The following is a 25,300-nucleotide window of genomic DNA, read 5'->3' as shown; positions in this document are numbered from 1 at the left end:
CTTCACTCCAGGCACTAGCGAGAGTGTGGCTCACAGTTTCAGGAGAGAAGCTTGTTGGACAAGGATGGAGGAGATTCAATCTCAGGTCTATTCTCCAACGGGCAACTTCACTTAGCCCAACTATCTCATCAGGTGCCTCAAGGGCAGGAACTGCTCTTTGCACCATCTTGATGGAAAGGCAAGAGTGTAAATCTAACAGACAAAGCCAGCCGCCGCAGGGTCTGTGCAGAAGTCAACCAAAGCATCCTATCTTCCCCCTGGGCAACCAAGCACCTAATGGAAAGCAACAAGGGGGCCCTGGTCAGTTGCCCTCTGCTGATCTCAAGGGGGCCCCTGGAGGCTGCCAGACACAGGCCTGGAGACCCAGTCAAGCCTTGGAGCTTGAGGCCTGCAAAGGATCCCATCACAGCAGCAGGTGAAGCATCGGGGGAAATTATGCAGAAATGGGACATGTTTATAAATATATATTCTTGTTCTTTAATATCATTTTATTATTTTAATCTATTGTTAGCCAACCAGAGTCACATTTGCAAGCTGGATGGCTATATAGGGAAGCGAAAGTGAAAGGAACAAAAGGAAAGAGAGGACAGAGGAAAAGGAAAAGAAGTCTCAGTGAAGTGTGTGGTCTCCTCTCTTCCAGGGTGATGCGAGGTGAGTGTTCAGCCTCTGGGAAGGGAGGCACCTCTGCCACTCTCTTTCCCTTGGCTCTCTTTCCTGCTTCCTTATTATTTTGGTTTCCATTGTGGAAGGGATGAAAGGACTTTTTGTTTCATTCAGAAATCCTCTAAGACAGTCAGGAAACAGATCCCTCACTCTGGAAGCCAAGCGTCCCGTTGCCTTGGGAACATACAACCAGGCGTTCCCCCCCCCAGTACTCCACCTGCAGGCCCCCTTTGGGGGCACCTGGCGGGGTGGGGGAGGGCAGCCATTCACATGCAGGGCACGTCTCTCCAGTGAGCTTTTCTCTCTGTCTTTGTGTGGTGTGAGCTACGGGAGAAGCTGGCAAGGGGCAAGGAAAGCCACAAATACCCAGCACTGCCATGGCAACAGGGCTGGTGCCAGCAGAGCCGTTAGCTGCTCCTTCCTCAGCAGCACCTCCAGCTCCTGGCCCTGGAAGAACTCTTCCCCTCCCACCCAACTCTCTGCTCCAGCAGAGGGAACTGCAGAAGCCCCTCGGCCTCTTTTGGGCACACTGGGAGGAGGAAGGAGGGAGCCTGGCTCAATTCTCCAAGGAATCATGGGCTTCAAATGCGTCTTGGGGGAAAATGGCAGCGAACAGGCATGCTGGGGGAGGGGGACTGTGAACAAGGACCCCTTTGTTCTCCTTGGCACCCCATGAAGATGAAAGGAGGCAGCTGGTATTCATCTTCCACCACCCGTGCTCACATGACCTTCTGCTGATGGCAGAGAGACCGAGACCAAGGATCTGAGAAAAAGGGTTTGGGGAAAATGCAGGGGGTCTTTGCACCGGGCTGGGCTTGCTCAGAGGGAAGGTAAATCATTCCAAGGGAAGCAGCTGACTTTGCCTCCACCTCAAGATTTTGGCTGCAACAGTCACACACCTGTCCTCCCAGCTCCACCAGCATTTCCGTCTGCTGCTCAAAGGCAGGCTTCCCTGCACACACATACAGAAGCGTGCAAGGACACACACACACACACACACACACACACTGTCCACTGCTATGCCCGAGAGGATTGCAGGCGGAGAAGTCTGCAGCCCTGTTAGATAGAGTTTGGCTTAAATCTGCAGCATTACATGCTGCCAAGAGCTCAGGATGCCTGTGGGGAAAAGGCAAAATGAGGCTGTCAGGTTGCCTTTGCTGCATGGGGGAAGGCCGTGGGGGAAGGCTGGGATCTCCAGAATCAATATAAGCCATTCTGCCCAGGAAGAAAGGGGTGGTGGTGTAGGAGGGCCCCTCTGTCCCTGCCCGCCCGATGGAAATGCTAGCTTAAGAGTGGCCCTTTAGATGCCAAGACTCCTTTTCAGACTCAAATTTCCAGGCTCACCCAAGAGCTGCACAATTGCCACAAAAGAGACACTTTTGTCAAATCTTCCAGGTGAGAAGAGTGCACATCCCTCCTCTGCCTGAGCAACAACCCAGAGGCAGGCCCTCCTGCTGCCTCCCTTAAGGGCCCCCTCCAAGACAAATGACTTAAGCCAAGGGCCAAGGGAAGGATGTGGCATCAAGGCTTGCCCAGGGTGCACGAGGCAGGCCAGGCTGAGCCTCCATCCACCAGAGCAAACTGCAGGCAGGTTTGGTGGAGAACACAAAGAGCCAAACTCCCTGCCTGGCCCTTATAAAGCTCCCAAGAGCCTTCATACCAGCTAAAGAAGCAGAGCTACTCCAAAGAAAACCAGGGCAATTCCGCCACTCGCCTTCGGCCAAGCAAAAATGGGAAGTTCCTTCCACAAATGGCATGGGCACACAGGTGGTTCCTTTGGCTTGATTCAGCAGTTTAAATGTCTAAAAAGTGTTTTTTGTTTCTCTCCCATCCCTTGAAACTCTGGTAATGCCACATATACCCCTACAGTCCCAACAAATACTTGGCTTGGTCAAGAGCACCCACATATTCCCACCCATTCATCAGTTCCCCTTTGCAAGCAGACATCTCAGGTCACCCACCCACTTCCTCCAGTCATGCCCACTTTGGGCTCAGCAAACAGCCAGAGCTTCCCATGCAGCAAATGAAGAGTGAACGAAGCCTCTTCCGGAGCCCTGGGAATCCAAGGGCACAAGGATGGTTCTCCCTGGGAAGCCTGAAGGATCTCGGGGACACTGTCCCTTGGCAAGAGACCGACTGTCTGGCAATCACAGCAGAGGAGGAGTTAACGAGGGCCAAAGCCCACCAATCTGTACCAAGAAGTGGGAAAAGCACAATCCAAGAACGGCAGCAGTTTCTGATCACGACCCTGCCAAGAACAGGCAGCAAAAGGCTTTGGTTTATTCTAACCACAATTAACATAAAATGGAAAGATCTGAGTCTATAAAGCATCACCTTAAGATGCTCCTTCCAAGAGCCAGAAGGAATGGCTGGGGGGCGGGGAGAAGTGGAGGTAGAAAATGTCAAAGCTAAATGGACATATAATTAACAACCCACAAAGGAGCCATCTCCTCTGAGAGAGAAAAAAACTCAAGAGAATATTTCAGAAAGAGTGGACATAGGCCTCCATGTCTGCGCGAAAGCCAGGACCTGTCCCAGAGGGATTCCTGGTTGGATCAGAAGTCCAGAGAGGCATTTACCTGGCTGGGAAGCTCAGAGACAACCTCCGAGGAAGCTCAATGGAAGCAACCAGCTCCCCAAAGCTTGCTCTTTTCCCCCAGCAAGAATGAATTCCTTCATTCAGTGTCCAAGGCTGCCCACTGCCCAACTCTGGGTGACTCCCAGAAGGTAAAACAGGTAATAACGAACAATGAAAGTGACAGTAAAAATGGCTATGCTGGGGGAACAAAACTAAACAAAACCGAGGATCACACAAATTCATTTTATTGATTCAGGGGCCAAAAGAAGGAAAATTTCAAAAACTATGCAGTAGATTAGTCAGAGTCATGCAAAAGCAGTTCAGAAATCCCTGTATCCCTGCGACAGAGGAACTTCGACACCCGTGGCCAGGATGAAGCAGCCCATGAAGATGCTTTGCAGAGTGAATAATACAACAGCAGAGAAGCTCCTCTTACCTCGTCAGAGTCATCAGATAAGGTCTTCAATAAGATGGGGAATAAGCTATCCGTGTGCCGGAACATCTGAAAAGCAAAGAAACCTTCAAGACAAATAAAAAAACATCATGGGGTCAACTGTCCCATTTGGCACATTCAACAAAAGAAACTGCGCTGCTCAAACATTCTTCATAACCTGACCTTGGTAGATAATGTCTGCCGGCAAAAGAAGGCCCTCGTGCATTCCATAGCCTCCCCGCCATAGGAATTCACCACCCTCCTCCTGTCACCGTTTGGCAAACTGTGAGCGAAAGGAGGTGGAACGTTTTATTTATATATCATATTTCGAACTGGCCCATCTCCCTCACAGAGCACCTCTATTCCTGCCTTGTGTTGCTCCACACAGGACCCACTCCGTTTGAGACCACTCCTCATGTATATGAAGGGATAACGCTTCACAACCAAAATGGCCTACAATTCTGAAGAATTTAAAGCAGTCATGCTATTAAAATTGTTATAGTTACGCTTGCAGAATATCAGGAATAATTTTTTTTAAAAAATAATGAAGATGGTGTCAGACATCTGAGCTGTTCTAATTTTGGTAAAATCATGAAACCAAAGAGGACATTGAGGCTGTGGGGCCCAACTTCTCATTCAATGAAGGAGAGGCCATGGCCTCCCTGGGTCATTGCTCTTTGCCATTCCTACCCATAGGATACCTTTTTTAAACCTTTGAATCCACCTTTTGCTATTTAAATTCACAATTCTGCACCCCACAGCCTTGAATGAAAGAAAACAACCCTTGACCATCCTATTTCCTCTTTGGGAAATTAGAGTGCTGCTATATATCCAATTCTCTGTCAGCCTTTGAGGTAAAAGGTAAAGGTAAAGGTTCCCCCGCACACGCGTGCTAGTCGTTTCCGACTCTAGGGGCCGGTGCTCATCTCCGTTTCAAAGCCGAAGAGCCAGCGCTTGTCCGAGGACGTCTCCGTGGTCATGTGGCCGGCATGACTAGACGCCAAAGGCGCACGGAACGCTGTTACCTTCCCACCATAGTGGTCCCTATTTTTCTACTTGCATTTTTACGTGCTTTCGAACTGCTAGGTGGGCAGAAGCTGGGACGAGTAACAGGCGCTCACTATCAAAGAAATTGTGGAATAGAATCATTAAAGAAAGGATGCAAAGGAGGGACAAAATAAAACCTGAAATGACAATAATTAAATTGTTGAACTGTCCTGTGGCAAGTTGTCCAACAGTGAGGTGTCCCATTCCACTTCGTGGTTGAGCACCCTATGAAATGTTTTTCTAACCAGCTGTCTATTCATTCATCATGGCACCAACCCATACTTAATGAACAAGCTCATCAGTGTGTCCCCGGGCATTTTGTCAACTGCTTTGCTGACGTCAATGGAACAAATCAGTCTTCTTGATCTTCTCTAAAGTTTGGATCAGTCCTTGTGAGGTGTGACCCATCCTTGTGGCAGTAATCCTTTGTGTAAAAAATTCTGATCATGGTCACAGTAGTCAATTCTCTTCTGTTGACAGCACTTGAAAATATAATTGTTCAGCTACAATATTCTTTACTTCCTGGTTCTCTTCTGTAGACAGACCAGATGGATGAAAACAGCAACTGGGTCCTCAGGAACTGGAGCATCCTTCCTATAGATGATGGAGCTTCACTCTCTCGGAAGAAACTTTTGTCTCTATAATATTTCTCTTTACTCGGTGGAGCCTATCCTCTAATGTATTATCAGGAAGCTTTTCTTAATTCTTGGCTGGTAGCCCAGAAAACTGAACACAGAATCCTCAAAAAAAGTCAGTCCTACCATGTTCCACCCCAGTTTCTAAGACCTGAAGATGTTACTAGAAGCAAATTACAGACATCACTTGTTTTAGCAAACAGAATTATCACTGGGCTTAGTCATTTATGTATTTAATTCATCATATCTATATAGACATCAATCTCACAAAATGTGACTGTGAATGGTGAACAAGCCATGAAAGGAACAACACTAAAACATTCCACAATAAAAAAACATTAAAGGACTAGGGGAGAGCAGATTCAAAGTTATAAGAAATGCAGTCACCTCACCATTTTCCTGAGATCCCCACCTCTGTTTTAAGAGGTTTTGGAAAGGATATCAAGGACGGGCCAGTGCTTTGAGGGGAAGGATGATCCAGAATTTTTGAAAATTGTTGTATCACAAGTCACCAGCAACAATTCTTTGTCTTCATGTAGGGCACAACTGTGCTCCCTTTACCCTTCAGGGTTTCACTATTCTATTTGGTTCATTGTGGTGAGTACAAATAACACACAGAAAAACACACATACCTTTTTCCTTTCGTAAGGGACTAGAACTCATTTTTCGAAGGGTCTGAACATCCAGAATCTCTTCTGTCTGGTTATGACTATTGCCCATTAAGCCCACTTTTTTAAGGTCTTCCCAATAAAGAACCGATTCCAGTATTAGATGTCTGAAAGCCTATGCTTCCGCTTCAGAGAACTTGGAAGGTGCTTCAATCCAGACAGGCTGAATGGTAATTAAAATGATCATTCAACGTTAAGCGCAAGAAAGGTCCAGAGCCATGCCCAGAACTTTGGTGCACAAAGCAGCAGCTACAGTTGCCAAAAGAGGCTCCGTTGTGTTTCTGTGGCTGACCTTTCCCTGCTCCCCCTTTTTTGATTTGAAGGAGGGATACAGCTCCTCAAGTGGCAAGCAACCAGTGGTGGACATGCTGCTTTGTATGCACCAAACATAATGAATTTGCCACATGGGTAAATGAACAACGCATCTTATTTCTGAGTAACATCTATGGAAGAATCAAGAAATTATTTTTTCAGTTCAGGTAACATTAGATTTGCTATTTAAATGGCTCCTTTCCAATATAAACAAAGGTCGGTACCAATAAAACCCATTTCTCAAGATCAGATTAGGTCTAAAGGCCTACCTTGCGTGGTGTCTTGATGTACAGGTGGTAGAGCCACTTCAAGACTGCAATCCGCGTCATCATCCCAGTGGTTGAATCATGGAGGTGGCAATCCAGGACCTGCACAATTCCATCAAGGTTCAGGGTCACACAACTTCTTTCCATGCTGCAAATAAAAGCAGGATCAACAGATTGGTCCAGTAGTTAAGGCACCAGGCTAGAAATCAGGAGACTCTGACTTCTAGTCCCACCTTAGGCATGAAAGCCAGCTGAGGGACGTTGGGCCGGTCACTCTCTCAGCTCAACCCATCTCACAAAGGGCAAAAATAAAGAACGGCAGAAGAAACCCACGAGGCTATCCAAAAGCTCAGCAGAGCTACAGGAGAGCCATTTCGAGGGAGCTCCTTCCTTAGAGGTCCTTTGGTGGCTGAGGGCTCAAAGCCCGGATATGCCCACTGACCAGCCTCTTTCCCCTTCAGAGTTAAAAAAAAGGGTGCAGGGAATTAAACCCGGTGACCGAATTCTGCTGCCGATTTGGGTTTGCTAATTTCCCTTCTGGGTGGAGGGAAACATAGGGTTGCTGGGAACCAGATGACAGTGCTGGGAACAGCTGCCCTCCAAGCAGCCCGAAAAAGCGATCTGCTCACCACCACCACCACCCCACCTCCTGGTGCAGGTCTCCTCCTCCTACTCCAGACTCCCCCCCACTCTTTCAAAACGAGAATGTAGGAATAACTGACCTAGCTGGTACAAAGATGCTGGCGCTATTGAAATCCGACTCACTGGAGACATCCAGGCAGCCTAAAGGAAGAGACCGCAGGTGAGCTTCACCCCTCTCCAAAATTGACGGGGAAAGATGTTGAGGGGGGGTTAAACTCCTTTCTTCCCAGGCCCAGCTTCAGCTCATCTATTCACGGCCTTTCCAGGCACTTGCAAAACCATCGCTGCCTCATCAGCAAGGCACAAGCAGGTACCCTCTGCAGAGCTTGCCATGGCCAGGCTCATGGGCAATGCCTGAAGGGCAACCAACCTGAGGTCCAGCAGGCCTGGCAAAGGGAATTTAACAAGCAGCAGCCCTTCCTCTGCCAACCCCCCTCCCCGGCTTTGCTTTTCTGAGGGAAGGAAGCCATGGGACGACATGCATCTTCTGGGGAGAAGACCCCAGGCCCGAGCAAGCCCTCCCTTCATGAGACTCTCCATTTGATCTTCTAGGGTTCTTTCAACTTCTAGGGAGAGCCAGCTGGGAAGCGCCCAGTCGTATGTGACCCTCTGTTCCCAGGCCTTCAGGCCAACGCTTCCTGAACTAGGGGCACGTGGCCCCAGCAGCTGCACTCTGGCCCCTTTGCAGCTTCCAGGCCACCTGCTGGGGCTGCAGCAACCCAAGCAAAAGGCAGCGAGGCAGGGACTGGCTGCCCCAAATAAGCAAACAACTCGGTGCAGCTTGAGGTGAGCCCTGAATGACTTCTCAATCTGTTATCTGAAACTAGGAGATGGCAAGAAATGAGGGGAACCGAAAGGGACCCACAATTCAAAGCCACAACCAAACTGGAGAAAGCAACATCACAATGGCAAATGAAACTCCCATCACCTATAAATTCAGGAGGGGTGACCCTTCGCATCTGCAGCATCGGGTACAGCTCTTGCAGCTGTGATAGATGGAGGAAGAGCTGGCCACTCTGAGCAGCAGCCAGCCTCTGCCCGGGCCATCTTAAGGTAGGGGATCCAGAGAAGAGCAAAGCCACTCCAGAGCTCTAAACTGGCTGCCCTCCAATCAACTGGAGAAGGCAGAATTGGACCCCAGGCCCAGTCAAGGTGGGCAACAGGAATTTGTCCTCCATGTTCTTAAACTGAGACCCAGAGGCCCAAGCAAGGTCCTCTTAGCCCCAGGCAGATGGGGATGCTGCTACTGGCTCAGGTACAGTGAGAATCTCCTGACAATTCCAGGGTTTGGAAAACAGGACTCACCACTCGGTGGCTGCTCTGTCTTGGGGCCAGCCTCTTCTTGGCCAACCTCTCTTTGGGGGGATGGCAGGAGCTCACTGCCCTCATCAGCTTCGTCATCTTCTGGGGTCACTAACTTCATCAAGCTTTGATTGCACACGGCGGCCGACTCCTTAATATCTGTATTTCACTGATCAAAGAAGGCTTTTCCACAAAGGCCAGGAGAATCCCCTCAGCACACCCCCAAACTGGGGAGCCTCAGACTTTCAGGGGGACAGAGTGGGATCAGAGGGAGCTCCTGCCCGGATCCTTCCTCTGTCCAGCCGGCCCCAAGGCTAAGAAGGGCTCCTGGGACTTGGCAACTGATTGCCCATTCTGGAAAATGCAGGCCTGGAATGAACGAGCAAAGCCAGGTCTGGAGAAGGGAGGGCAGCCCAGCTTCTCTGTCTCCTTCCCACACAGCTACACACTCCTCGTGCTCCCTTGCACCGTCTGGCCTGTCAGCACCACCAAGAGGACAGCACCTAACCAAAGCTCCTGCAAGGAGCTTGCCCCAAACGCCCCATCCGTTCCCCTGGGAAGCAAGAGAGGATTTTGGGAGGGCCGACACCCCTGCGTGAAGGTTACTACAGGACCAGAGAGCGTCTTCTTTTGGGAGTGCACGCTAGAGGGAGGGAGGGCAATTTTTGATTCTTGATTTGCAGCACAAATTCTGCCAACATGTCAGACCCTCATTGTATTTTCAGTGCATTTTCATTTCACTTCATTTTGGGTGCTGTCATTCTGGGGGGAGGTTGTGCCAAGAGGGAGGGGGAGTTCGGGGAGCCTACAATTTCCTTTATTTTGTTCTATCCTCTTTTGAAGCACCTTTCTTGGGGTGTGAAAGGATCTGCTTATCTCCAGTCGGATGGGGTGGAGCTGCAGAGGGACTGACAGCCTTGAGAACAGCGCCTTATCGCTGGTTTCCCACAATAATTTATAATTTAACATTTCGCATGGGAAAATTTCAGATCCTGTCTTAACTCTCCTGCTGTCATTAACTCTCAGTAAAAGTTCCTTTTGAAACAACACAAGTTGTTTCAAAGGCCACCAAGTGCAATCTGGAGAACAAATTCCTGACCTTTCCCAGAAACCTGTGTGTGAAAAGCACCTTCTCTCTCTCTCTCTCTCTCTCACACACACACACACACACACACACGCTTTCCAAACTCTATCCTGATAGGTCCACCCAGAGATTAGATACCATCTTGCTCATTCCAAGCAGACAAAAACAAACCAAGTTGTGAGCTTGCTCTCTCACCCAGGAGCCACGGCCTTCCCTCTTCTGCTGAAATCCACCCAGGGAAGAGCCGGAGAAATCCTAGAATTCCAAGACTCACCAGCAGAGCCACAACCCCGCCCCCCAAGGGTTCTGTGGGGCTAGAAGAGCAGCAACCTCCCCTGGGGAGCCCCCCCCACCCCGCAAGGCAAGAGGCAGGGCACAGCAGATACTCTTCTTGCGGTCGTCGTAGGACAGGCAGGGCAGGACGGCTGTCAAGATTCCAGAAGAATAGGGAAGCATCACCCGGCCGGCCAGCTGGATGAATTCCCGCATCCAACACATGGCGGTCAGCTGGATGAGATCATCTGTGGGAAAAGAGGTGCAAACAGTGAAAGCTCGGCTGATGCTTCTATCCCAGGTGGCACCCCACAGGTTTCATAAGTCAAGGGGCACCTGTGCCCTCATCTCCCAGAAAGAGAAAAAATTCCAAAGAATCTGAAGCTAAAGGAAGCAGGAGACAAATGCGCTTGATGAGAGGGTCTTGGCAGATACAGGAATACTTACCAGCTGCCTCAGTCAGCAACTGTTTGAAGATGTGACAGCACTGAAGAAATAACTTTATGTCCAACACCCTCACTTACCACCTCCAGTGTGTATGAATGATCACGCTTACAGCCAATACACCTTGCCCTGTGCCTGTTGGTCCTCCCCCCGCCACGCCTTGCACAGCAGAGATTCAAGAGGAAGGCATGCCAAGGGAATAAGCAGGCATACCGCTTAGAAATAGCCCCAGAGATAGGAGGCAAATAAATTTAACAAATAACAATCACATCATACTACACCAGGCAGTTGGCACAGTGCCCTTATGGTGCCAATACGTTGCTTGTGGTGTGTATTTCCTAAGGTGCACCTGCTTAGCCTCTTGTAATCCTTCCTCTCCAATGAATGTAAACACAAACATTATTTCCTCTCCTGTTCATTAACCCAGCACCAGGGTGAGCATTTTTTTTAATTCCATTTATATCCCGCCCTTCTCCGAAGACTCAGGGCAGCTTACAAGCTTAGCAGTAGCCTTCATTCTATGTATATGCCTGCTTATTAGGGCTTTCACACACACCCCCAAGCGGCATTATTACAAAGTCAGCTTATTGCCCCCAACAATCTGGGTCCTCACTCTGAAGGGCTGAGTGTGGAGAAAAGAAAAACAGTGATGGTCACATGATTTTCCACTTAGCAATCGCTCCCCTTAGCAACACAGTTGCTGATCCCAATTGTGGTCCCTGAATGAGAACTACCTGTATAGATATCCTTTTGGAAAAACATAGAACTTTTCACATAGTTCAAATATTTGCAGGCACACAAATATTCTTGCATTTCTGCAGGTTTGGCTCTGTAACAGTGCTTGGGTGCTCAGGCAGCCATGCCCCAAGAGCTGAGGGGTCATCGTCTGGACTTTGCAAGATGTCCTCAGTTTTAAAACGTTTTTTTTCTTAAACTGTACTGTTATTTTCTTTTTTAACCAATTCACTAACAATCCAGTTCAGCATTCCCGCCAATCCCTTGAGAAAACGGGACTAAACCTCCCATCCTAAAGGGCCCACTTGCATTAGTGCCGCAAAAGGCTCCTTGGTCCACTGACCTGCCTTGAGGAAGTCGCTTCCTGCATTTCAGCAACGCTTAGTGCAGCTGTATGAATTAAGGCCCACTGGAAGAAGCCACAGCTCAGGGAAGGAAAAAAGCCTTTTTTGAAACTCTTGTTCTTGACTGGTTTCAAAAGGAGGAGCCTTTATGCACCAAACAAACACAACTGCTCTGCTTCTGAGTGTGGCTGCAGAACAGTTGCAGCAGCAATTCAGGAGCCAGGGAAAATGTAGATGGAGACTTTTTACTTTTAAGCCGTTGCTGTGCCTGAATATGTGCACTTTCTGATGCCTTGTCTGTCAAAGATGCTATCTATGTAATAAACAATAAACAAAGTTTGATTTGACAGTCTAAAAAGGTCAGCATGAAGAGAGATTGAGTCCATTAAGTCAGTTGACGATATAGTGAGTCACGTGAACTCGCCCTTTTGGAGAAATCAATAGGTGAGTGAAAGGGCTTCTCCTGTTCAGTTTGGCAGCCAAGATAAAATGGTATGGAGGGCAGTGAGCAGCAGAGGGGCCTTGCTGGCCCAGGGCAGGCTAGCCAGGGGAAATGGACGCATCTGCCTCCATACTACAAAGCACAACAGACAAGCTGGTCCCAGTCACTCCTTTGGTCAGATTGAAGAGGCCATGCTGAGGTGATGCAAGGCCAAGTTCATTGCAGTCCAAGGTGGATTAGGGTAGCATCGGCATTCCTGCCCTTAATCTGCCCCTTTCTTAATGCAGCAACAGGAAACGAGGTGCCCGGCATCTTCCAGACCGGCCATCTGCAGGGTGAGCAAGGCAAGCCCCTTCCCCCCTTTCCAGTGCTTCCATTCAGTGGGGGACAAACTCTGCCATGTTGTAGGCCTAAGAGCTTGAACTCCCAATAAAACACAAACGCTGAGAGGGTGGTTGAGTTGGGTCTTCGGAAGCTGGAAAGGAGCTACCACGTTGGAAAGAGGTTGCTGTGCCCTGCAGAGCCTGGAGTACGTAGGCTTGGCACACTTTGTGGCTCACCTCCTTTACAACCCGTCCATGTTTGCAAAGCATCGGGTTCAGAAATGGACTGGACGCTTAGCAAGGGAAAGCATGGGATGCACACTGGGGAGCAACACAGGCTTACCAGAAGCTTGGCAGTGAATGACCAGGATGTTGGCCATCTCAGCAAACTTGACACTGGCAGGGGTCCTCTTGATCTCTTTGAGAAATTCTCCCAATGCCACTTCACACCTGGAGGACAAGGCCAAGAATGAAAAAGAACACAGAAAGAAGCTGAAGCTTAAGATTACAAGGAACACATTTCCAGAAAAGAGAGCAATCGGCTATAAGTCCTGATACAAAACTTGCTCCCTGGAAACCACTGGGTTTTCTTCTGCACGTCAACTCTACAAATGTGCATGGCTGCAGCCATATTCCTTCTCATTCTAGGTTGCCACATAGAACGGAGGAAGGGGGGTTGCCCGGATGCTTCGTTAATGAATATAATCTTTTGTCCCATGGGAACCAAGGTCATCGGCTGCTCCCAAGGGACTGGGCACTGCATAAAGAGCCCACAAAATATTGGGGAACGTAGTTGCTTGCATAGCTTTTGTGGGTGCGACATTTAACTTTGTATTGGGAAATTGTTTCTTATGTATCCAGACGGTTTCACTCTTGACAGTGCCAATACTTTGTAACTAATAAACATGTTCTTTGAGGAGTTTGCAAGCCTCAGAGTTCTGCTTTATTTGTCTCTGTCGAAACCATGACACCACAATTTGGAAGGAAAGGTTAGGCTGGCGCTCAGGTAAAGTCCATGTTGCCCTCCCATACACAGCCAGGGGGCAGCTAGCTGCTCTGTGTGGTTGCCTTTACTTGGGGTAACAGGAAGCACTGCCCATTTCAAACAAGCGCAAGACCTCTGGCTCACCCAAGACCACGCTGCTGGAAGGATTCTGACAATGGCAGCTGACCAGCTGCTTGCGCAGCCTGATGCCTCCCTCTGCCTTGGAGCAACCAATGACCGCTGTCGCCTTTTAAAGATTCAGCCTTTTGTTTGGACCAGAGAGCTGCACATCCCCCTCCTCTCCTCACATTTAAACTGGCAGCTCAGTTGCCAGACACACATTCCCAGACCCAACAGTGTCCTCACATTTTACGGATCTCTTTGCTGTTATCGCCCAGGATCTGGAAGAGTCCATCTAGAATCTCTGGTAGGTAATCCAGAAGATTAATGTCAGGAACAGATTCCAGCACCAAAATCTAGCACACGAGGGAGCAAAACCACAGAGTTAAGAGGCTGCAGTAGCACAAGAGTGCAGGGGGTCAGCCAGCAAGGGCATTGTGGGTCCCAGCAACAGCCACATCACAGGAAAGGGACACAAGGGGCATGGGGTGTGGACTGGACAAATGAGGGTTCAGTCCTCAGCCAGAAACCTCCTTGGCCGACTCTGGGTTGGCATGTTCCCTCTCAGCAGGGCTGCTGCCATGGGGAGATGCCAAGTTCCCACAATAATTCAAGAATCCTTTCCGGGGCTGTCATCTCAGCTGGACTTTGAAAGCAGCAAAGGGGTCCCACCCACATAAGCCATAACGTACATAAATTGTTTGGTTTACCATTGCAGCTGGACTTAGCCACTGTGGTTGTAAACCATGGCTTATTGCTTAGTGTTCCACATGAACATCTGTAACATTTGTCTCTGTATGCTGGAGAAATCGGGACTAAAAGTAAAATGGGGTCTGTTTTTAAGTCTTGTGTCCTTGAAAAAAGAAATCTGTGCTCACTTTTGAGGTTGGTGCCAACTCAGGACTGGGAAGCCACCCACAAAAGTACTCCAAGGTTAACATGATTTAAGCCCGTTATCTGCAGTGAGATTTCTGAGAAGATGCTGGCTTGTTCCACATGGAACCAAGGAGAAATGAGAGCCCCCTTCCAGAGCCGCCTCAGAATAAGAAAAGCCGTGCAGGGACCATGCACATCTGCTGCTCACCCAGGAGATGATGAACTGCCGGGCATACTGGTTGTTGGAGTAAATCCGCTCCCGCAGCAGCGGGATGAAGCTCACCAGGTCAAAGCGGCTACTCTCAGTCACAATGTCCTGCCAAGGCAGAGAGCAGAGAGGAAAAGGATGCCACCCTCACCCACCTTGAGTAGCCCTTACCTGCAGCCAATCAGGGATCCTTCCTGAGGCAAGCAAGCTGCAAGGGCCTCCGGGTCCAGAATAGGACCGCTTTGCAGAGCCCCAGATGTCTCCCCGTCCCCCCAAACTGGGTACCTCGCCAGGAGGGTTTTCAGTTTAAACTGCTGGAGCAAAAAGGTTGTTGTCTAACGGTTTCTCCTATAAGGCTTTGCAAAACACTTCAACAATTGTGTTGTTTTGCTCTTTTTTATTTCCTCTTCTGTTTATTTAAATAATAAAGGCAAGAAACAAGAGATTTGAGATTTACAAAGTTTAAAATGCTTCTTTTTGTAGGATTTCTATGAAATTGGGAAAACTTTTAGAATAGAATAGAAAAGAGTAGAGTAGAACTGGAAGGGACCTTGGAAGTCTAGTCCAGCCCCCCTGCTCAAGCAGGAGAACCTGTACCATCTCAGACAAGTGACTGTCTAGCCTCTTCTTACAAACCTCCAGTGATGGAGCGCCCACCATTTCTGGAGGCAGGCTGTTCCACTGGTTAATTGTCCTCACTGTCAGGAAGTTTCTTCTTAATTCCAGGTTGCTTCTCTCTGATCAGTTTCCAACCATTGTTTCTTGTCCTGCCCTCTGGTGCTTTGGAGAATAACATGAGCCCCTCTTCTTTATGGCAGCCCCTCAAATACTGAAGAGTACTGGACCTAAGACAGAACCTTGTGGTACTCACTGCTTACTTCTCTCCATGTGGATGTAGTGCCGTTGAGGACTACTCGTTGAGTACGGTTTGCCAGCCAGCTACAGATCCATCTGGTGGTGATGTTGTCTATTCCATCTTTTTCTAGCTTACCAAGAAGTAGGTTGTGCTCTACTTTGTCAAATGTCTTACTGAAATCTAAGTATACTACGTCCACAGCATTTCACTGGTCTACTAGTTTAGTCACTTTATCAAAGAATGAGATAAGATTGGTTTGGCATGATCTGCTTTTAACAAACCTGTGCTGGCTACTAGGTATAACTTTGTTTGCTTCTAGTTGTTTGCAGATCTGTGCTTTTTTAAAAAAAAAATTCCATTTATATCCCACCCTTCTCCGAAGACTCAGGGCGGCTTACAAACTTAGCAGTAGCCTTCATTCTATGTATATGCCTGCTTATTAGGGCTTTCACACACACCCCAGCGGCATTATTACAAAGTCAGCTTAATTGCCCCCAACAATCTGGGTCCTCATTTGACCTACCTCGGAAGGATGGAAGGCTGAGTCAACCTTGAGCCTGGTGGGATGCGAACCTGCACTAATTGCAGGCAGCTGCTTTGATTATCTTTTCTAGGATCTTCTAGGTATTGATGTTAAACTGATTGGTCTGTAGTTTCCTGGGTCTGTTTTTTTTCCCCTTTCTTGAAGATGGGAACCACATTCCTGTCTGAATCATATTATGGTCACACTGTTGCCATGATAAATGCTTTTGCTTCGAATGTCGCTCAGCGCTGTTCTAATGTATTTTATTCCGTATTGAATACTACATTTATTATTTTAACAAAACTGCTTTTATTTTTCAAATGCCTGTAAATCCTGTTTTCTTTACAAATTTTACTCTTTCCAAGCCACAGACTCTGTTCTGACTACTCAACTGATATGTGGCCTTTTGTGGCCCGGTGTGCAGCTGAGAGGCCCATCAGCAGGCCAGGCAGAGCACATTATCTCAGCTCTGCCGCCAGTAGGGACCAGGAAGGGCAGCTCCTCCACAGCAAGGCCAGGTTGCCTTTCCACTCTGGGCAGACAAAGGAGGAAGAGGAGGAGGGACAGGACTCTTTTTGTTTTAAAAAAACTCAGCTAACCTGGGGTCTTTGCAGGCAGCCCCAGGGAATGGCCCCTATGCCATACCACCGGCTCCAAGAACCTCTAACGATGCCAGGGAAGTAAGTGACAGTCCCAAAGGTGGGAAGCAGGGGAGGGAACGACTCAGAAAGAACCAGGCACACATGCAAGACACGGGTCCTCAACACTGGACCTTTCCCTACACCACAATCGCCTCTAAGTTTCTGTGTAGGCTGAAAGCCAAGAGGGAACATTTGCTCAGAAGTCCAAATCCCACCTTCTGATTCAGAGCTGTCCCCCCAATCCCAGCTGTTTCCCCTCTTCAGGTCCCTCCCTCCAGTCACCCATTTTGATGGGACAAGAAGGAAAGGGAGCCGTACCTTCAGAAGGCGATCCAGAAGCTCAGAGCCGCTTTTGACATTTGGGTCAGGATCTGCAGCAAGCTGGAAAGAATAAAAGACCAGAGGAGGAGCCTGCAGGACATGCTGGCAAGGCCTGAACCTCCTGCTGCTCCCAAGATCCAGGTTGGCGCTGCAGCTTCCCCTTCTGTGGATGGAGGCCTTTGCCCTCGCCTCCTGCCCATCTTCAGAGGCCCTTCAGGGAGCCTGGATGGGGTGGAGCCCAGGACAGATCCCACCCCATGGGTCACCAATTGCAGGGGCGGCCTCCAGTGCCAGGTGCTGCTGCTCTGTGTGCAAATGCTCTGGCGCCTGGGCTGGCCTGGATCCAGAGCAGCTGTTTCAGAGGCCAGAAGACAACCTGGGGAGCCCCAAGGACACGAATGGCCCTCTATTGCTGGAGGAACCCCTCCCCAGGAACTGTTTTCCACCTGCAGGCTCTGCTCACCAGCGGTTACCTTGCTCAGGCCATCAAAGAGCACGTTGAAGTGGGGGACAATGGCGCCCCGGGCCACCTTCACAATGTTGTACAGGGCCTCGCAGGCATAATAGCGCAACCGGCTGTCAACATCTCCAAAGCACGTCAGGACCGGCTCGATGAGCTCCTTCAGGTACAGACCAGAATCCTGGCAACCAAGCCGCAATGGAGACCATCAGGACTGGCCTAGCAAGGTCTCCCCTCCTTGGGCATGGCAGAGGGAGACAATCATCATCTCTTTATTCTTGGGTCACCCAATGCCAACCTTGTAGCCATCAAAACTCATGGCCGCCATTACTTTAAGAGGCGAGGCCTCACCCCTTTTGCCATAAGCTAAAGAGCCCCCCTCTGACTTTGGCCTGCAGGGCATTCCTGTCTGCTTCTGTTATCTTTTCAGCCTCCTTTCCAGCTCCATGACCTGGAATTGCTGAGCCTGGAGCTTGACCCAAGAGGCCTAAACTAAAAGGGATGCTCCGACCAAGACAGGGACTCTCCTCTCATAGAGGAGCTGGATGCCAAGACTTCTTATGAAATTGGTGGGGGAAAAGAGTAGCTAAGTCCTGCTTTTGGTTTGCTCCTCTTCTGAACTGCTGTTGTCCTGCTGGATGGCTCTGAACCTTCCCCCACCACCCCAGTTGCTGATGGAGGTCCACATGTAGGACTCCAAGAGGAAAGAAAGCAGCTTGATTTAGCAAAAAACAATGACTCAAAATCTCATTCTGTCAGCAATTTCTTAGTTTATCAGAGCTTAGCTTAAGGTCAGCTTCTAAACATGAACCAATAGCTCGGTTTTTACTTTTTCTGCTACGTTTCTAATTCTCAGTAAATTCTTCCCTCCCAGGAAGGACATGAGAAAAACCTAAGCTGTAGACTGGGCTTTTGCCCCCCTGTCCTAATCCTTGCTACCTCTTCCCCTTTACATCTACATGAAAGTTGTGGGTGAGCTCCTTTGTCCCTTTTGCACATCCCCATCCCTGTGGGTGTTTTTTCACAGTGCTTGGAGGCTGTGGATGTCTGGATGGAGAAAAAGCTCCAGCTGAACCATGGGAAGAGAGCGGGGCTGTGGGCAAGGGGCTCTTCTGTGCTCAGGGCTTCACTATCTCTGCATTTGGAGGGGGTGGTACTGACCCAGATGGCCCTGGTGCATAATCTGCAGATTGTCCTGGGCTCAAGGAGTAGCTGGCAGTTGTGGCTAAGAGGGCCTTTGCTCAATTTTGCGTTGTGCATCAGTTGAGCTCTTTCCTAGACAGAAAAGCTCTTCTCTCACGCCCTACTCATCTCCTGTAGGAACTACTGCAATGCACTCTACATGCAGGTACCCTTGAAGAGTATCTGGAAACTGCAGCTGCAGACAATTTAAGGTTAAGGTTTAAGGTTTATTAAATTTATATGCCGCCCTTCTCCCTGAGGACTCAGGGCTGCTCACAACTATAAAAAGTTAAAAGATATAAATACAAAAATTAAATGAGGATTAAACAATATAAGAAATAAGAACAATTTAAACCAATAAAAAACCAAATTTAAAAACCATGATCAGTCCAGGCCCGCTTGTTGGAATAACCAGGTCTTTAGGTCACGGCGGAAGGACCGAAGGTCAGGGGCCATCCGCAGCTCCGGGGGCAGTTCGTTCCAGAGGGTCCGTGCGCCCACAGAGAAGGCTCTCCCCCTGGGGGTCGCCAGCCGGCATTGCCTGGCCAACGGCACCCTGAGGAGGCCAACTCTGTGGGAGTGGACCGGGCGATGGGAGGTTGGCATTGGCAGCAGGTGGTCTTGCAAGTACCCAGGGCCTAAGCCATGTAGGGCTTTAAAGGTGATTATCAGCACCTTGAATTGCACCCGGAGGGCAACCGGAAGCCAATGCAGCTCGCGCAGGAGTGGTGTAACATGAGATACTCCCATAAGCACCCGTGCGGCCGCATTTTACACCAGTTGAAGCCTCCAGGCGCACTTCAAGGGCAGCCCCATGTAGAGAGCATTGCAGTAATCCAGGCGAGAGGTGACAAGGGCATGGGTGACCGTGCATAGGGCATCTCGGTCCAAAAATGGGTGCAACTGGCGTACCAGGCGAACCTGTGCAAAGGCCCCCCTGGTCACGGCAGTTAGATGATCTTCCAAATTAAGCCGTGAATCCAGGAGGATACCCAAGTTGCGGGCCCTTTCTGAGGGGGGCAATAGCTCCAACCCCATAAGAAGAGATGGAACCTGTTGGACAGAATGAGATGCCAATATCCACAGCCACTCGGTCTTGGAGGGGTTCAGCCTGAGACTGTTCCTTCCCATCCAGACCCGCACCGCCTCCAGGCACCGGGACATCACGTCAAGGGCATCACTGGGTTGGCTCGGGGTGGAGATAAACAACTGGGTATCATCAGCATATTGGTGATACCTCACCTCAAAGCCACGGATGATCTCACCCAGTGGCTTCATACAGATGTTGAACAGGAGGGGGGAGAGAACCGACCCCTGAGGTACCCCACAAGAAAGGGGCCTCGGGGTAGATCTCTGCCCCCCTGCCACTACAAATGGCCTGAGAGGTAGGAGGAGAACCACCGTAAAACAGTGCCTCCCACTCCCAACCCCTCTGGTAATAATAATAATAATAATAATAATAATAATAATAATAATAATAATAATAATAATAATAATAATAATAATGATGATGATGATGATGATGATGATGTTGGAAGGGACCTTGGAGGTCATCTAGTCCAACCCTCTGCTCAGGCAGGAAACCCTAAACCATTTCAGGCAAACGGCTGTCCAGTCTCTTCTTAAAAACTTCCAGTGTTGGAGCATTCACCACTTCTGCAGGCAGGTTGTTCCACTGGTTAACTGTTCTAACTGTCAGGAAATTTCTCCTTAGTTCTAGGTTGCTTCTCTCCTTGACTAATTTCCATCCGTTGCTTCTTGTCCTGCTTTCAGGTGCTTTGGAGAATAGCTTGGCTCCCTCTTCTTTGTGGCAGCCCCTGAGATATTGGAGCGAGCTGTCGCAGCAGGATACCATGGTCGATGGTAACAAAAGCCGCTGAGAGGTCAAGTAGGACCAGGACAGATGAGCAACCCCTGTCCCGGGCCCGCCAGAGATCATCTACCAGTGCGACCAATGCCGTTTCCGTGCTGTAACCGGGTCTGAAACCGGACTGGTACGGGTCCAGATAGTCCGCTTCATCCAGGAATTGCAGAAGCTGACGTGCCACAACACTCTCGACAATCTTCGCTACAAAGGACTATAGTTATTCAACGACAGGACGATAGTTATTCAACGAGGCCGGGTCCAGAGCAGGCTTCTTGAGGAGGGGCCTTACCACCGCCTCTTTTAAGGTGGAGGGGAAGACACCCTCCATCAATGAAGCGTTGACAACTGCCTGGAGCCAGCCCCCTGCCACCTCCCTAGCGGCCGAAACCAGCCAGGAGGGACATGAGTCCAATAAACAAGTTGCAGCGCTCAGCTTATGCATAATCCTATCCACATCATCCAGTCACAGGGTCAAACTCACCCCAAACGGTATGACCAACACCTGCCCTCTCCACTTCGTCGGATTCCGCTCAGTCGGAGTCCAAACCAGTCCGGATCTGAGCGATTTTGTCCTGCAGATACTGAATAAATTCCTCAGCCCTACCCTGCAAGGGGTCATCCCTTGGTCGCTGGTTAAGCAGTGAGCGGGTCATTCTAAACAGGGCGGCTGGGCGATTATCTGCGGACGCAATGAGAGCGGAAAAGTAAACACACTTTGCCGCTTCCATCGCCACTAGGTAAGACTTAAGACAAGTTCTTAGCCGTGTTCTATCAGATTCGGATCTGCTGGACCTCCAACAGCCAGGGGGCCACCCGGGATCTGCGCTGGGTCAGAGGCCGCAAAGGCACAACTCGATCCAAGGCCCCAGCAGCCGCCCTCTCCCAGGCTTCTACTAGGGCCTCGGCAGAGTCATGGGCAAGGGAAGCAGGAAATGTCCCAAGCTCCGTCTGGAACCTCTCAGGGTCCATTAGGCGCCTGGGGCGGAACCACCTGGTCGGTTCCGCCTCCCAGCAGCGGGGGGTGGCATACTGAAAGTCTAGCCAGAGAAGGAAATGATCAGACCATGACAGGGGATGGATAGTTAAATCCCCCCTACCCAGATCATTAATCCACTGCCCAGAGATAAAATCCAGGTCGAGTGTGTGCCCTCCATTTGAGTCAGGCCCATGGCCATCATGGAAGCCATGAACTCCCGGGCCAACTCCCCCAGAACTATAAGCCTGGGGAACTCAATCGCCAACCCGGGCAAGACGTCGAGGAGCTTGGGCACCCATAGGATTGTGCAGGTAACACTTCTGTTGCATGAGCTACATTGAGTGCTAGACTGCTTCTGGGTCCAATTCAAAGCCCCTCATGGCATGGGACCAGGATACCTGAGGAACCATCTTGCCCCAACTACACTGACCAGTCCCACCTGATCATACAGGAAAGGCAGGTTGTGGATTCATCAGCTAAAAAGAAATCAGCTGGTGGGGTCTAGAAAGACAGCCTTCTCCACTGCTGCCTCCATCCTATGGAACATCCTGCCACTACTCTGCTAGCCTTCCAGAAGAATGTTAAAACCTGGCTCTGACCCCTGGCCCAGGGATCCAAGAGTGGTACCGTAGGCCAGGGCTTTTGAACTTTTTCACCGATTGTACCACTTTTAGGATATGGCAATATTCGACTACCACCAGTTGCCTAGCAAGGTGTCAAAAACTTGATGATCAAAAAAAAAAAGGAAAAAGTGATAAAATATAGGTAATCCTCGACTTACAATAGTTTGCTTAGTGACCGTTTGAAGTTACAACAGCACTGAAAAAGTGACTGACAGTTGTTCAGACTTATGACCGTTGCAGCATCCCCAGGGTTTTCTGGTTTACATTCAGATGCTTGGCAACTGACTCCTATTTATGACGGCCACAGTGTCCCAGAGTTATGTGATCCCCTTTTGCAACCTTCCGGCAAGCAGTCAATGGGGGAACCAGATTCACTTAAGAGCTGTATTACTAATTTAACAACTGCATTTATTCACTTAACAAATGTGGTAAGAAAAGTCATAAAATCAGACAAAACTCATTTAACAAATTTCTCACTTAGCAACATAAATTTTGGACTCAGTTGTGGTTGTAGGTTGAGGACTACCTGTACACCCACTTACCACACTTTTAATGGGAAACTTGTGCCTGTTTCTCTGACATTAATCTTTGCACTGTTCTATCCCGTTCTCTCCTTCTGGTTGACTCAAAGAAGCCGATAGCTGATTGTAGGTGCTTTGGGGTGGGGGGTGCGGCTTCTGCAGTTGAAGGGGGGGCAGGGGGGGCGTGTTGGGGTGCGTTTGTTATCCCCCCAAAGATTCCCTAACTTTAAAACAGCTCTTGGGTGGCAACAGTTACCCAGCACAAGGGGATTAGGAGAAAGAGATGTCGGCAATGCTAACTCCCAAGAATGAGGGGCTCAAGGGGCAGCTACAAGGAGGGGAAGCGGGGGGGGGGGGGAGCAAAGAAAGGAAATCAAATCTTATTGACAGGGAGTACAGTAATCCTGCCCCTACTCCGCAGAGGGTAGATCCCCATCATCCCCGGCCTGGCAGGGGTCTTCCTGCCGCACCATTGCAGACAAAGGGGGGCTCATGAGGAGGAGGAAGGGATACCCCAAAACAAATGTGCTTCATAGGTAACATCCCAGCACAACAGACATGAACAAAACCTGCTGCATCCACCCAGCAGACGGGGGGGGGGGGGAGGAGGAGACAGCTCCCCCCCCCAACGTTACCCTCTCACGAAAGCAGGATGAAAACTCCGAAAAACAACAAGGAAAAAAGGTTAAAACAGAAGAGTGTCTCGTGATGGTTTTCTTTCCCACTTCCTTCTAGCAGTTTAAATATGTAAACACCACAAAAGAAATTGGCTTTGTTTTAATTGAGAATGGAGGAACGGGAGGATTTGGGGGGGGGGGTGTTTCAAAGGAAGCGAAATAGGGGCTTTGGGGGGGCACAGCAGGCAGACAGTGATGGCATATTTTTTCTGGCACTGGGGGGGCACTTTTTTTAAAAGAGCAAAACAAGGCAAAAAATAAAAATTCCCCCTGTACCCACAAAAGTTGGATGCGGATGTGATCTTTTTTTTCTTGTTCAGAAAAGACACTATTCTGTTTTAACCTTTTTTCTTTGTTGTTTTTTTGAGTTTTCATCCTGCTTTCATGAGAGGGCAGCGCTTTGGGGGGGGTGAAGCTACCCCCTTCCCCTCCCCGCAAGCCACCAGCCAAGCAAGATGTGCTCTTCCCGCTGTCCAAGGTTTTCGTTGTCATGAGCATTTCTGTTGAGGATTGGCAGCAAGGGGGGGGCGCGAATGTTTGGTTTTTATCCCCCCCCCCCGTCTGCTGGGTGGATGAAGCAGGTTTTGGTCACTTCTTTCGTGCTGGGAGGTTACCTGTCCTCTGCAGAGTAGGGGCAAGGTTACTATGCTCCCTGTCAATCAGGTTTGATTTCCTTTCTTTGCCTCCCCCTCCCTCCCTGCCTCTCCTGCTTGTAGCTGCCTCTGAGCCCCTCATTCTTGAGAATTGGCATTGCCGGCATCTCTTTCCCCTAAACCCCACATGTTGCCACACAAGAGCTGTTTTAAGTTTAGAGAATCTTGGAGGGGGGGGATAACCAACTAGCACCCCATGTCCACACTTCAACTGTAGAAGCCGCACCCCCCCCCAAAGCCCCTGCAATCACCTATCTGCAATCGCATGCTGCTCCAAGGAGGAATGCTGAGGCAAATGGGCGGAGGCAGGAATTTTATGATTATCACGATTATCACTTGTTGCTTGTATGTACACTGAGAGGTTATGCACCAAAGACAAATGCCTTGTGTGTCCAATCACAGTTAGCCAATAAAGCATTATTCTATTGCAGGGGTGTCAAACTGCTGGCCCATGGGCCGGACGCATCGCAACGAAATCGCGCCCACCCCATTGCCGGCAATGGGGAAAAAGCGCCAATACGTCGCACGACGTCACGTGACGTCGCGAGTTTGACATGTCTGTTCTATTGTTTGCCCTCCCAAGGAAGATCTGGGTCACTTTACACATGGTTGTGGCTTATGCAGATACAACCACAGTGGAGAAATACTGATGTTTCACTGCCCTTACCACCAAGAGGGGAGCTTTAACTGGTTTGTGCTTGCAGTTCACCCTTTGTAGTTCTCCAGTGGTGCTCGAGGCATCTCTTCTCCCATTTCCTCCATCTCAGCAGCTCCATAAACCAGGAAAACCTCAGGATTCATTAGAGAAGAAAGGCTGCATGGGCACAATCCAGTGCAAAGACCCTGCTGTCCTCTTATTCCAGGGAGTGATTGGGGCTCTGGCCAAACCATGCACTCAGCCTTCAGGAACAACCTCCAACTGCCTCTAGGACCCAGCAGGGTCCACTGATGTCCTAGGGAGGCCACTCAAATACCTCCAGCCTCTCCCCAGGAAGCAACACCAAGAGCTGGGAGAAAGTGGTCTGGTTCTGGTGGGGGAGAGGGTCAGCAGTTCTGCCACTGCCCCTATGAACTCATCAGGCAGGATCAAGTCCACAACTGTCATGGAGGCTGCCTCAAACGCCACTCCATTTGCCAGGAGAACTCCACCACCGTCCTCAGAGCCGGTTATCTGCGTGCAACGCCTCCGCCACCCCGGCCTCTCCTAGGGCGGGGGGTGGGGGAGGCACATTTCAAATCCCGCTGGCGCCCCCCACCTCGGCCCTCTCTCCTCGGGGGCTTCCTTGCTAGAGGCCGGCAGCAGCAAAGGACGGCCCCAGAGACGTCCCCATCTCGGCCCAGCCAGCCTCGCTTCAAAGAACCACAAGCCAACCTTCTTCCCCGCCGCTGTTCTGCTTCGCGGCTACCAGAGCCTTCGGAGCCTGGCCCGCCTGCCCGGCCCTCCCCCGGCCCGCAGCGCCCACCTTGCCCAAGGCGATGGAGCAGGCGGCCAGGCCGATCAGGCCCCCTTTGCGGCTGTGCGGGTGCTGCGAGAGCGCGAACTCCACCGAGAGCGTCTGGATCACGTGCTTGATCTGCGCCGCGCTGTTCTGCGCCACGAACTCGCGCACCAGCCTGCAG

The 25,300-nt window shown here is 49.9% G+C and overlaps 1 protein-coding gene across 3 annotated transcripts in view; it reads right to left on the bottom strand.

Annotated features, from left to right (window-relative positions):
• The window catches only part of VAC14 (VAC14 component of PIKFYVE complex), a 68,218-nt gene that overhangs the window by 42,679 nt on the left and 239 nt on the right, over window positions 1-25,300 (bottom strand). For 2 of the 3 annotated variants that reach the window (XM_081335786.1, XM_081335787.1), the window contains exons 2-12: window positions 25,144-25,294; window positions 17,195-17,362; window positions 16,719-16,781; window positions 14,381-14,488; window positions 13,543-13,652; window positions 12,535-12,641; window positions 10,017-10,151; window positions 8,550-8,705; window positions 7,325-7,385; window positions 6,606-6,750; window positions 3,678-3,743 (exon numbers count right to left, since the gene is read on the bottom strand). In XM_081335786.1, the coding sequence (XP_081191912.1) occupies window positions 3,678-3,743; window positions 6,606-6,750; window positions 7,325-7,385; window positions 8,550-8,705; window positions 10,017-10,151; window positions 12,535-12,641; window positions 13,543-13,652; window positions 14,381-14,488; window positions 16,719-16,781; window positions 17,195-17,362; window positions 25,144-25,294 (1,270 nt within the window). Of the gene's footprint in view, window positions 1-3,677; window positions 3,744-6,605; window positions 6,751-7,324; window positions 7,386-8,549; window positions 8,706-10,016; window positions 10,152-12,534; window positions 12,642-13,542; window positions 13,653-14,380; window positions 14,489-15,016; window positions 15,056-16,718; window positions 16,782-17,194; window positions 17,363-25,143; window positions 25,295-25,300 lie in introns of those variants that run through there. The other variant, XM_081335788.1, reaches the window with a different exon arrangement.

Source organism: Vipera berus (genome assembly GCF_964194415.1).
Source record: "Vipera berus genome assembly, chromosome: 10".
Classification (NCBI taxonomy): domain Eukaryota; kingdom Metazoa; phylum Chordata; class Lepidosauria; order Squamata; family Viperidae; genus Vipera; species Vipera berus.
This window is presented reverse-complemented; position numbering and strand designations above follow the sequence as displayed.